The sequence below is a fragment of the Dreissena polymorpha genome, chromosome 5 (genome assembly GCF_020536995.1).
Source record: "Dreissena polymorpha isolate Duluth1 chromosome 5, UMN_Dpol_1.0, whole genome shotgun sequence".
Lineage (NCBI taxonomy): Eukaryota > Metazoa > Mollusca > Bivalvia > Myida > Dreissenidae > Dreissena > Dreissena polymorpha.
This window is the reverse complement of record NC_068359.1, coordinates 114,361,138-114,375,706: the sequence shown is the minus strand read 5'-3', so window position 1 is coordinate 114,375,706 and position 14,569 is coordinate 114,361,138. Positions and strand designations below refer to the sequence as shown.

General features: G+C 39.0%; 1 protein-coding gene across 1 annotated transcript in view; it reads left to right on the top strand.

Annotated features, from left to right (window-relative positions):
• The window catches only part of LOC127831560 (tyrosine-protein phosphatase non-receptor type 12-like), a 77,964-nt gene that overhangs the window by 26,636 nt on the left and 36,759 nt on the right, over positions 1–14,569 (top strand). The window contains exons 4-5 of the mRNA XM_052356540.1: positions 2,621–2,778; positions 14,091–14,217. Of these exons, the coding sequence (XP_052212500.1) occupies positions 2,621–2,778; positions 14,091–14,217 (285 nt within the window). The remainder of the gene's footprint in view (positions 1–2,620; positions 2,779–14,090; positions 14,218–14,569) is intronic.

The window sequence follows — 14,569 nt, the reverse complement described above, 5'->3', positions numbered from 1 at the left end:
AACTCTCACGCTGACCTCCTATGACACTTAACTCTCACGCTGACCTCCTATGACACTTAACTCTCACGCTGACCTCCTATGACACTTAACTCTCACGCTGACCTCCTATGACACTTAACTCTCACGCTGACCTCCTATGACACTTAACTCTCACGCCGACCTCCTATGCCACATCTCCCCCCCTGACCCCCGATGCCATTGAACTCTCACACAGACCTCCTATGCCATTTATCTCTCACCTAAAGAGTCTATGCCACTTGTCTCTCACCCCAACCTCATATGCCACTTATCTCTCACCTAAAGAGTCTATGCCACTTGTCTCTTATCCCAACCTCATATGCCACTTATCTCTCACCTAAAGAGTCTATGCCACTTGTCTCTTATCCCAACCTCATATGCCACTTATCTCTCACCCCAACCTCATATGCCACTTATCTCTCACCCCAACCTCATATGCCACTTGTCTCTCACCCAACCTCCTATGACACTTAACTCTCATGCTGACCTCCTATGTCACTTAACTCTCACGCTGACCTCCTATGTCACTTAACTCTCACGCTGACCTCCTATGTCACTTAACTCTCACGCTGACCTCCTATGACACTTAACTCTCACGCTGACCTTTTATGACACTTAACTCTCACGCTGACCTCCTATGTCACTTAACTCTCACGCTGACCTCCTATGTCACTTAACTCTCACGCTGACCTCCTATGACACTTAACTCTCACGCTGACCTCCTATGACACTTAACTCTCACGCTGACCTCCTATGACACTTAACTCTCACGCTGACCTCCTATGACACTTAACTCTCACGCTGACCTCCTATGTCACTTAACTCTCACGCTGACCTCCTATGACACTTAACTCTCACTCTGACCTCCTATGTCACTTAACTCTCACGCTGACCTCCTATGTCACTTAACTCTCACGCTGACCTCCTATGTCACTTAACTCTCACGCTGACCTCCTATGACACTTAACTCTCACGCTGACCTCCTATGTCACTTAACTCTCACGCTGACCTCCTATGTCACTTAACTCTCACGCTGACCTCCTATGACACTTAACTCTCACGCTGACCTCCTATGTCACTTAACTCTCACGCTGACCTCCTATGTCACTTAACTCTCACGCTGACCTCCTATGTCACTTAACTCTCACGCTGACCTCCTATGTCACTTAACTCTCACGCTGACCTCCTATGTCACTTAACTCTCACGCTGACCTCCTATGACACTTAACTCTCACGCTGACCTCCTATGACACTTAACTCTCACGCTGACCTCCTATGACACTTAACTCTCACGCTGACCTCCTATGACACTTAACTCTCACGCTGACCTCCTATGACACTTAACTCTCACGCTGACCTCCTATGACACTTAACTCTCACGCCGACCTCCTATGCCACATCTCCACCCCTGACCCCCGATGCCATTGAACTCTCACACAGACCTCCTATGCCATTTATCTCTCACCTAAAGAGTCTATGCCACTTGTCTCTCACCCCAACCTCATATGCCACTTATCTCTCACCTAAAGAGTCTATGCCACTTGTCTCTTATCCCAACCTCATATGCCACTTATCTCTCACCTAAAGAGTCTATGCCACTTGTCTCTTATCCCAACCTCATATGCCACTTATCTCTCACCCCAACCTCATATGCCACTTATCTCTCACCCCAACCTCATATGCCACTTATCTCTCACCCCAACCTCATATGCCACTTATCTCTCACCCCAAATCTTCTATGCCACTTATCTCTCACCCTGACCTCCTATTCAACTTTTATCTGACCCCACCTCCTATCCCACTTGTTTCTCAGCCCCACCCCATATGCCACTTGTCTCTCACCAAACCTCATATGCCACTTATCTCTCCCCCTGACCCCCATGCCATTTAACTCTCACTCCGACCTTCTATGCAACTTATCTCTCACCTGAACTGTCTATGCCACATATCTCTCAATCCAACCTCCTATGCCACTTATCTCTCAAACCAAACCTTCTATGCCACATATCTCTGACCCTGACCTCCTATTCCGCTTGTCTCTCACCCAAACCTCCTTTTTTGCCACTTATCTCTCCCCCAACCTCCTATGCAACTTATCTCTCACCTAAACAGTCTATGCCACATATCTCTCAATCCAACCTCCTATGCCACTTGTGTCTCAGCCCAACCTCCTATGCCACCTCTCACCCCAATTTCCTATGCCCACCTCCCCTCACCCCAACCTCTAATGTCACTTATTTTTCACCCCATCCTCCTATGCCACTTATCTCTCAACCCATCCTCCTATGCCACTTATCTCTCAACCCATCCTCCTATGCCACTTATCTCTCACCCCTACCTCCTTTGACTCTAATATCTCACCATATCAGTCTGTGCCACTTACCTCTCACCCCAATTTCCTATGCCACTCCCCCCACCCCCTACTTTACACCTATGTCACTCATCTCTCCCCCCAGCCTTCTTTGCCACTTATCTCTCCCCCAACCTCCTTTGCCACTTATCTCTCATTCAAACGGCATATGCCACTTATCTCTCACCCTGACCCTCTATGCCACTTAACTCTCATCCGACCTCCTATGCCACTTATCTTTCACCTTAACAGATCTATGCCACTTATCTCTCACCCCATCTCCTAAGCAACATATCTCTCACCCTAACCTCAAATGTCACTTATCTCTCACCCCATCCTCCTATGCCACTTATCCACGCATCGAAAAATCCACTCGACCGCTCGCATATGGGAGTGAAGTTGACAGTTGGGTGAGTAAAGTTTGTTAAATACTTGACCGACCGGGCTAGTGCTGTTTTTCAAGTTGAGAAATATAAATATAAAATAATTTCCAGAACTCCTGCCACATCGATACAAATTAAGAACAATTTTTCGAACGAACAAACAATAGGTTTAGTACACAAAGAAACTGCACTTTCATTTGACATCGAAAAATGAAGTATTGGGCACACTTAAAATGATTCTCGAAATCGGCTGCACTCTTTTGGTAGGTGTCAGTGCTCTAAGCTAATGGATTAAAAGTGAAAAAAACCAGTTTAATATATTGGTCATTCCGTGAAGAATAAAATTTCATTATAATGTAAATATCAATAAAAATCAATAAAGATTGCCAGGCAATATTGTCCCCTACCGGTGAAACTCCACCATTGTCAGTATTTTTTTAAATTATATATTTGTTGCCATAGCAACCAGAATTCTTGACATAGGAACAAAATTAAATGATGTGCATTATCTCCATATTGCCATCTCAGGGTTTTTTTCCCACTTTTTGGGAAGATAGCCCATGGCTTTGGAATTGGGAATTTTTTCGGCATTTTCATAAAATTGGGAAAATAAATTCATTAGCCTTTTTTTCCACATGAAAAGTCCACTGATTAGGGAAATACTAAATTTGATATAACTCTTTATAATCATTCAAATTAACAGAACAAAATCATATAATACTTTGTAAGATGTAATTGAATTGAAATTGAGATGAAATACGCATAAGACTTCTTTCTAAAAAAAAAAAAAAAAAAATTTTTTTTTTTTTTTTAAATTGGGAAGTTTTTGCCACATTTTTGGAAAAAAGTATACTTTTTTTATTGGGAACATAGCCGAATTTCGGCTATAAAATCGGGCCAAAAAAAACCCTGCATCTATCAATGTTTCAAGTTTCATGAAAAAATATGAAGAACTTTTAAAGTTATCGCAGGATCCAGAAAAGTGTGACGGACAGACTGACAGACAGAGCGCAACCATAAGTCCCCTCCGGTTTCATTGGTAGGGGACAATAATACATAACTATTTAATTATAATACTTCTTATATTTAATTAAAAATAAACAGAAACAATAATTATTAATAAACAGAATAATTTGTGATCAGAAGCCTTAGCCAAAATTTACCATATTGTAACCATTTGTCAATCAAGCGTGTCATTCAGTAAAAGTTCGTCTTAAATATTAAAACTCAGCATGGAAAAGGGTTCTATTTTAAAATATCTGCAAGGAGGTGGAGACAGGGAACAGAAAAAAAGGTCATCAAAACAAGAAGCGGAAAGTATTTAGAAAAGGAAACAGGTGCAGAAAACGTAAGGAAAGCAAATAAATTCCATCAGATAATGTAGTTAATTTGTTTTCAGTTTAGTGTCACTATGTTACGTAGGTAAAAAAGGTTCTGGTTGATCATAACTATAAATATAGATATCTTTTTTTAAATGCAGGGCGAGTAGATTAAAGTGAAGGGCAAGTGAATTGTCAGGCCTACTCGCCCTGCAGGGCGAGTGGCTCTGGAAAAATTCTTCAATGCCTGACTTATCTCTCACCCCATCCTCCTATGCCACTTATCTCTCACCCCGACCTCCTTTGACTCTTATATCTAACCATATCAGTCAGTGCCACTAACCTCTCACCCCAATTTCCTATGCCACTCCCCCCCTAGTTTACACCTTTGTCACTTATCTCTCACCCCAGCCATCTTTGCCACTTACTGTATCTCTCCCCCCAACCTCCTTTGCCACTTAACTCTCATTCAAACGGCATATGCCACTTATCTCTCACTCCCTCTGTTACACCGATTCCACTTATCTCTCACCCCCTCCCATACATCTTTTCCATTTATCTCTCACCTCCTCTGTTACACCTATGCAACTTATCTCTCACCCCAACCTCAAATGCCACTTATCTCTCAAACTCCTCCCTTAAACCAATGCCACTTATCTCTCACCCCATCCACCTACGGCACTTATCTCTTATCCCTCTATGCCACTGAACTCTCGCCCCCATCTGTTTAACCTATTTCACATACTTCTCACCCCAACAACCTACGCCACTTATCCTCACCCCAACCTCCTATGTCACTTATCTCTCACCCCAACCTCCTATCCTACCGGACCTTCTTGTCCACTTATCTGTTACCCCAGTCTCCTAAGCCAACTATCTCTCACTCCCACCTCCTATGCCACTTATCTCTCACACCAACGTCCTATGCCACTTATCTCTCACCCAAACCTCCTATGCTACCAAATCTTCTTTTCCACTTATCTGTCACCTTAACCTAAGCCAACTATCTCTCACTCTCACCTCCTAAGCCACCTATCTCTCACCCCAACCTCCTATGCCACTTATCTGTCACCCCAATCTCCTATGCCACTTATCTCTCACACCAACGTCCTAAGCCACCTATCTCTCACCCCAACCTCCTATACTACCCAACCTTCTTTTTCATTTATCTGTCACCCCAACCTCCTATGCCACTTAACTGTCACCCTAACCTCCTATGCCACTTATCTTTCACCCCAACCTCCTATGCTACAGAACCTTCTTTTCCACTTGTCTGTTATCCCAACCTCCTAAGCCACTTATCTCTCACCCCAACCTGTTAGGCCACTTATCTCTCACCCTAACCTCCTATGTCACTTATCTCTCACCCAACGTCCTATGCTATCCAACCTTCTTTTCCACTTATCGCTAACCCCTCTATGTCAATTATCTCTCACCCCTCTATGCCACTTATCTCTCACCCCAACCTCATGTTCCACTTATCTCTAACACCCCAACCTTCTTTGCCTCTTATCTCTCATCATCCTATGCCACTTTTCTCTCACCCCCTCACTTTCACCTATGCCACTTATCTCTCACCTCAACCACCTATGTCACTTATCTCTCATCCCACCTTCACGCCACTTATCTCAAATTTCAGTTTGGTACATATTTTATCATTTGTTCATTTTTAAGGAATTTGAATCAACATTTTAAAAGTAAAATGCATTTTATGTTGTGCTTGAAATTACATGTAATTGGTAAATTGCCAGATTCGATTGTTAACTGAAATGCATAATTATGGATTCAGGTTATATAATTTACATGGTGTTATTTTCTTTTCTCACTTACATGCTGTTTATGCTATCATATAAGCGTACATAATGTAAACAGGATACAAAAGTATTAAGCGTTTTTAAATGTCAAGATGATTAGTCATGAAAGTCATCGGTAATGTTATAATGGCAATTTAAATATTAATACATCACCCAGCAATGTGTAAAACATGTTTTTAAAAATATTACTCATTGCTGTTGTCTTTCATTTTTTATTTATTGCACAAACCAGATTGTACTGTTTGTAAATAATTAATGGTTTGTTAGAAGACAGATAGTCAACTTGAAGAAACCCAAAGGAAATGTTTTATTCACAAAACGTATGTTTTGTTCTTATGCCTAAGGCTGTTGTGAACACATTCCATTGTGTCTAAGTGATATGTTAATTCGGCAGTGTCCCAGAACTTACATTATAATCGTCATTTATATACATGCCTTGCAATGACAGTATTCCTAAAAAAGCTTAATAATATCCTCAGCTTTTTACTGGTTAAGCTACAGCTAAATGCAGGCAGGCTGATACTTTCGGTTAATTTATAGCTCCATGCAGCTAGGACTACCGTATACGTGCGCTTATAAGACGCATTTTTGAGACTTAAATTAATAAGTTACAGTTGGGGTCACGTCTTATAAGCGAGATACTGGTGAAAATAAACCAAAAAAAATCAAAATATCGAGTTTACTGGGCTTATGCTAGCCAAGTTGGACACTTGTCAGTTGTTTTGAATCATTGCGGCAGCCATTTGCATTTTCTCTAAAGTCTGTATTGGCCTGTACCGTGTATCGGAACGCTATGTTCAGGTACCGATTTATTTGTAATAAAATGTATTGTTACTGATTTTGTTGTCTATTATTTTTAATTTGAATTTTGTTATTTTTGGGGCGTAAGACGTTATATTGTCCGTGATTATTCTTGAAAAGTTTTTATCACCTGATTGTCTGCGCGCGACGTCGTTAAATGCCATATAAATTGGCCATTATAGTATACGTGTGTAAGCGGCAACACAATGCCAACATGCTTAAAACAACAGCAAAATCAATTCTCAGTAAACACGCTGCCGATTACAAATGCTATTTGACAAGTTTGTATCACCTGATCGTCTTTGTTCCACGTCGTTAATTTTCAATTAAGACATAATTGGCAATTAGGGTATCCTCTGAAATAAGTTACCAGTTTGCAACTGTCAATTGTTAAATAAACACGTTTATTCAGACGAACCACTAATACCAATGACACATTATTTATTAGGGGCCAACAACGACGGGAGCAAAGAGCGACCGCATGCAATTATCCGCATATGGCTTTCTTCTTGACACGTGATTTCGATCTGCGCTTCGGAGTCTATCACTCTATCACGCGATTGGCTAATTTTATGAAAGTAGGCGTTACCTATTGTTGATAGACAATGGGCGTAAAATTTGCATAATCTAGGTAATAAAACTAAACGCTTTCAAAATATCTGCCTATAAGATTTCAATACCTGTCAAACAATACAATTAAGATGACTGACACGATCAATTTTGCTTGTGCATTGATATTACGAACCTAATATGTTTTATGTTTGCAATTGTTTGCAATTGTTAGGGCAAATGATTAATACGCAGTTGTTAGAAATTTTGTCAATTTGACAATTATTTTTATTGCATGAATAATACTTGAAAATAAATTAAAACCCACTAATATGTCATAAAATAAACAAATATTATTTACTTTGTTGTTTGATTGTTTTATTTTTCAGACTTGCGTGAATTACTAATTGTATGCAGCGCGAGTTTGAAAAATTCTCAATGTTTTACTAATTGATGATTTTCTTTAACATTCTGCCATTTTTCGGCCATTTTCCGGCCGATGAATACGGCAAAATTTGACCGCGTCTTACACGTGGGTCAGTCTCAAATCCACCCATTATAAAGTCCGAAGTCGGGGTGCGTCTTATAAGCGAGGGCGTCTTATAAGCGCACATATACGGTAAATGGAAGGATCCCCGCCCTGCCCTTCGAGGGCCCCACGCTGCCCTTGCAAGGCCCCACTTTGCTTTTTAATTTATTTATTGTATAGACATTATAAGTTATAAATCTCTTATTACATGTTATTAATTTATTCCTCATTGTAGATATTTTGTTTGCATGGTCTCATAATTAGGAAATAATATATTCTAAGAATAATCAATAATATACAAATTAATATGCAACTTGGAGCATTTCAGATACGACCGCATGCACAAAAGTGCCTTTTGCTCTTTTGACCAAAAACTGGGCGCTTGAAAGTGCCCTTTCGACAAAATAGCCCCCCCCCCCCCCCCTGCCCTTTTCAAATCCTAGCTGGAGCACTGTAGACTAGCTAAGACTTGCAGTTAAAATTATGCAGGCTTGTAGCAATATTGGAAACAAGGTAAGTGCTCAAAGTATACAGAATTAATGCATGCTTATATAAATTCAAATTAATGTATGTATCCAATATTATAATGATATAAAATTACTTTCTGCAATGAACTGTTGTTTAATGTTTGTGACATTGTTTGCACTGGTATTTTATGCTTCACTTTCTGTTGTTAAGGTACACAATTATTCATGTTACATTTATTGACAATGTGTACACAATTGTTACTTTGATACAACATGTAGTTAAAAGTGCATTGAAATATGTGTATGATAGTGGGGAAGTTAATATTATTGAGTCATTTCACTCTTCATGATTATTAAGGACGTGAACTGTTTAATCTGATATTGTGTTTTATAATGTATAGGAACAATGAGGTTGAATGACATGGTGTCATAAAGTTGACTTGCAGAACAATAGTGTACTTGAAGTCGTTTGTAACAGATTGATAAATATCTTGTGTCATAATTACATTGTTTGCTGATTTAACTTGTATAACACTCAAATTGATGAAATTGCAGTCTTGTGCTTAAGCCGCAGAATAAAATGCAAAAGACAGTCAGTTATGTGTTGTAATGCAGTAAGTTGTCCCATGTATAGCATGCACCTAAATTTTAAAATTCCAAAATGTAGGAAAAAAGATTAAATCCAAAAAAAAAGCAAATCATACAGAAAGTGACCACCATTTTACTATTGCATAATCAAATAATCCAGATCATTGGAAAGCTTAATTTTGCATTCAAAAGAGGCCAAGCATCATTATGATTTGTAGCATGGGTTGCATAGCACTATATTTTTATGACAATTTTGTAATTTTCTTGCAACAGATTAACAGTCCACATGCATTTCATGTAAAGCATGCGAAAATAAGAATAATTTCATTTGTACTCTGGGAAAGCCTGGGCTTTGAAGGGACCTTCAACCCGTGACATACAACAAAAAAGAAAAGTTCCAAAATACCTTATTTTTAGCTAACCTGAGCACGCTCATGGTGAGCTTTTGTGATCACCTTTTGACGTCGTGCATCGTCCGTCGTCAACATTTTGCCTTGTGAACACTCTAGAGGCCACATTTATTGTCTGATCTTCATGAAATTTGGTCAGAACATTTGTCCCATTGATACCTCGACTGAGTTCGATACTGGGTCATGCTGGGTCAAAAGCTAGGTCACTAGGTCAAAAAAAGAAAAACCTTGTGAACACTTTATAGAAGTCACATTTGATGCCCAATCTTCATGTAACTTTGTCAAAATGTTTGTCTAAATGATATGTTGGTTGAGGTCAAAATTGGTTCCAGTCTGTTGAAAAACATGGCCGCCAGGGGTCGGGGCAGTATTCCTTATATGGCTATAGAGAAACCTTGTGAACACTCTAGAAAACAAAATTTTTGCCCAATCATCATGAAACTTGGTCAAAATATTGGTTTTATTGATATCTCGAGTGAGTTTGAAAATGGTCCAGATCTGTGAAAAAACATGGCCGCCAGGGGGCGGGGCAGTTTTCCTTATATGGCTATGGTAAAACCTTGTTAACACTCTAGAGGCCACATTTATTGTCCAATCTTCATGAAATTTGGTTGAAAGATTGGTCTCAATGATATCTTGGATGAGTTTAAAAATGGTTACGTTTGCTTGAAAAACATGGCTGCCAAGGGGCAGGGCATTTTTCCTTATATGGCTATATATGGCTATAGTAAAACCTTGTGAACACTCTAGAGGCCACATTTATTGTCCAATCTTCATGAAATTTGTTCAGAAGATTGGTCTCGATGATATCTTAGATGAGTTGGAAAATGGTTACGCTTGCTTGAAAAAAAATGGCTGCCAAAGGGCGGGGCATTTTTCCTAATATGGCTATAGTTAAATCTTGTTAACTAGGGCTGTCACGATTCACCGGTATATCGGTATATCGCTGTGCATGTCGTGAAAAAAATCGCATCGCGGTACGGCGTTGCCGCACCGGTTTTTAGCTCATCTATTTTTTGAAAAAAAAAATGAGCTATTGTCATCACCTTGGCGTCGGCGTCTGCGTCGGTGTTGGCGTCGGTGTCCAGTTAAGTTTTGCGTTTAGGTCCACTTTTCTTAAAAAGTATCAATGCTATTGCATTCAAACTTGGTACACTTACTTACTATCATGAGAGGACTGGGCAGGCAAAGTTAGATAACTCTGGCGTGCATTTTGACAGAATTATGTGCCCTTTTTATACTTAGAAAATTGAAAATTTTGGTTAAGTTTTGCGTTTAGGTCCACTTTTCTCAGAAAGTATCAATGCTATTGCATTCAAACTTGGTACACTTACTTACTATCATGAGGGGACTGGGCAGGCAAAGTTAGATAACTCTGGCGTGCAGTTTGACAGAATTATGTGCCCTTTTTATACTTAGAAAATTGAAAAATTTGGTTAAGTTTTGTATTTAGGTCCATTTTATTCCGTAAGTATCAAAGCTATTGCTTTCATACTTGCAACACTTACTAACTATCATAAGGGGACTGTGCAGGCAAAGTAATGTAACCCTGACTGGCATTTGGACAGAATTATGTGCCCTTTTTATACTTAGAAAATTGAAAATTTGGTTAAGTTTTGTGTTTAGGTCCACTTTATTCCTACAGTATCAAAGCTATTGCTTTCATACTTGCAACACTTATTAACTATCATAAGGGGACTGTGCAGGCAAAGTTATGTAACTCTGACTGGCATTTGGACGGAATTATGGGCCCTTTATACTTAGAAAATTGAAAATTTGGTTAAGTTTTGTGTTTTGGTCCACTTTACCCCCAAAGTATCATAGATATTGCTTTCATACTTGGAACACTTGGAACTTGTCATTTTTACGGAATTATGGCCCTTTTTTGACTTAGTAACTTTGAATATATGGTTAAATTTTGTGTTTCGATCCACTTTACTTCTTAAGTATCAAGGCTATTGCTTTCAAACTTCAAATACTTTCATGCTATCATGAGGTTACTGCACCTGGCAAGTTGAATTTTACCTTGACCTTTGAATGACCTTGACTCTCAAGGTCAAATTATTAAATTTTGCTAAAATTGCCATAACTTCTTTATTTATGATTAGATTTGATTGATACTTTGACAAAACTACTCTTACCTGACATACCACAATAGACTCCAACCAAACCATCCCCAGTGCCCTCCCCCCCCTCCACCCCTTATTTTTTTTTTTTTTTAATATCATCTCACAAATGACCACCACACCCTCACACTATACCCCCCCACCCCACCCCACCCACCCCCAATTTTTTTTTTTGGAAACGGTTAAAAAACACAAATATTTATGTTTATTATTTTATGTTTGAAATACCGTCCAATCATCGCACCCAAGAATCCCCCACCCCCACTCCCCCCCTCCCCCCACCCGAATCTCCCCCCCCCCAATTTTTTTTTTTTTTAAGATCGTCTTGCAAATGACCACCACACCCTCACACTATACCCCCCCACCCCCCCCCCTACCGTCCAACCATCGCACAATGCCCCCCCACCCCCCCCCCCCCCCCCCCCCCCCGAATTTTTTTCGCATTTTTGGAAGATAATGTAATAAATGCCCACACCCCCACACTATACAACCCTCTTCACTCCACCCCTCCCTTCTTTGTGATTGAAAAAATGAGAGTCCCTTTACCGTTAAAAGGAAAAATAGATGAGCGGTCTGCACCCGCAAGGCGGTGCTCTTGTTTTAATATTATTATATTAGCACAGATATAAATACATTACATAATAATTTTGATATAGATATCGTTTTGAAAACAGTAGAAGCAATTCAAAAGGGCTAAATAAATAATCCGTTAATATCCAGGTCAAGCTAGCGCTTCCACTGGTAGATGTTTAACTTTCATGTTTAAAATACGGCGATGTATGGGTCTGTACCTTTTTTGGAATTTGGGACAGATTTCCTTTGCAAATAAGTTCATAATTATCCAAAAGATGTTTACTCTATTTCTTATTTTCTGTCTTTAGTATATCGATCGTTCAAAGCATGGCACTTCCGAATCATGTTATCTTAAGATTATGAATAAGTCGAGGAAGAGTCAGAACGCTACGGATTTTCAATACTGGGCCTGCTGACTCCGCATTTTAAACATGCCCTTGAAGCGTTCGATTTACACAGATTGTAGTCACAGCTATTGTAAACAACATGGCGGACATTTTAGAAAAAGACGCGGATAACAATAACAATAACAATGACTACTTCTATCAAGTTTATTACAGTTTCTTTTACAGTTTCTAGTCATACTATGATACCAGTGTTTTCTGATTATTGAGTTTAATAAAGTTTGTAAAACTTGTTATTCTGCTGTTTTCTTCACAGATACATATTCTGTAAAATATCGTGGTACGTACCGCGATACAGTGTTGCCGTACCACGATATACCGCGGTACGCTCACGGCGTATCGTGACAGCCCTATTGTTAACACTCTAGAGGGTACATTTATTTCTGATATTCATGAAACTTGGTCAGAAGATTCACCCTAATAATATCTTGGACAAGTTCAAAAACGATGCTGGTTGGTTGAAAAACATGGCTGCCAGGGGGCGGGGCATTTTTCTATATATGGCTATAGTAAAACCTTGTTAACACTCTAGAGGCCACATTTATTTTCCGATCTTCATGAAACTTGGTCAGAAGATTTGTCCTAATGATATCTTGGATGAGTTCGAAAATGGTTTCGGTTGCTTAAAAAACATGGCCACCAGTGGGCGGGGCATTTTTCCTAAGATGGCTACATGTATATTCATGCTTTAGTATAACCTTGTTAACACTCTAGAGGCCACATTTATTGTCCGATCATCATGAAACTTGGTCAGATGATTTGCCCCAATGATATCTTGGATGAGTTTGAAAAGTGTTCCGGTTGGTGGAAAAACATGGCGGCCAAGAGGGCGTGGCATTTTTCCTTATATAACTAAAGTTAAACCTTGTTAACACTCTAGAAGCCATATTTATTGTACGATCATCATGAAAATTTGTCAGAAAATTTGTCCCAATGATATTTTGGACAAATTCAAAAGTGGTTCCAGTTGCTTGAAAAACATGGCCACCAGTGGGCGGGGCATTTTTCCTTATATGGACTTATGAATCTCCATGAAACTTTGTCAGTATATTTGTTTAAATGATATCTTGGATGTGTATGAAAATGGTTCTGGTCTGTTGAAAATTGGGACTGCCAGGGTGTTCACTAGTCATGAAAGTTGGTAAGAACATATTGTTCTAATGACATCTTGGGCTGCACAGAACAGGTCAGTTCCTTTGAATCTCAGGTGACTACTTTGGGCCTTTCATTTTACAATTATTAGTTTATATTGATTAAAACATCACAACTGGTACATTACATTACCTGCAAAGAAGGACATAAATAATGTCAGAAGATTGATCATCATCGTCACGTGGTAAACCCAGTAATGCAGATTGTGCATGCGTAGTGAATTGAATATATTTTATATATAAAATGATCAATCCAACTACTTGTGTTATTTATTGTGTGTATATCGTTATGTCACCTATTTTCGTGATGTACTTTGATTTCACATCGCAAAATTTTATTACCGAATATACTGAAAATATGAAAACTTAACAGCTTTTTCAAGTAATGTATATACCAGTCGTGATATTTTAATCAATATAAACTAATAATTGTAAAAAAATACTTTTATTTTTTCGTCGTTTGTGGTCATTTTAAATTTGAGTGCTGAATAAAACTTGGCAGTGCATGGGAGACTGGGCCATAGTTGTATAGATAATGTCAGTATTGACGTAAAACTATTGGTCTTTTATGTTGGACTAGTAGAGTTATTGCTTGTCCCACTACACAGGCGTGAATGTGATACAATGATGGAGCCAACAATCAGGACCAAACTGGCAAACACTAAGAAGTCCCTGTTCACACCTACTGTTACCTGGGAAAAAGACCTTGTTGATACATACCTATACCAGCTCAACGTAAGCTGCCAATATAGGTGTGCACAAACAAATACAGAGAGAAAGCAATTTTTGAGTAATGAATTTCTGCAATTTAACAACTACGATAACGTTGTGTAAATGTTTAACATGCACCAACTTTTGAATGTGAAATTTGGAGGTAAAGAACTGCACAATATATAGGTGCCAACTTATGATACATGTACACAATGTACTTGTGCTTTATAAACTGATCCAAAATCAAGGGCAACAATTTATCCTTATTACAATGACTGCATAGTCAGGTGACATTTTATCATGACTTAAAGACCATCTTTTTAAAACTTCTTTATGCTCACCTTAAATCACTGAACAACTTATAAGTTATTAGACA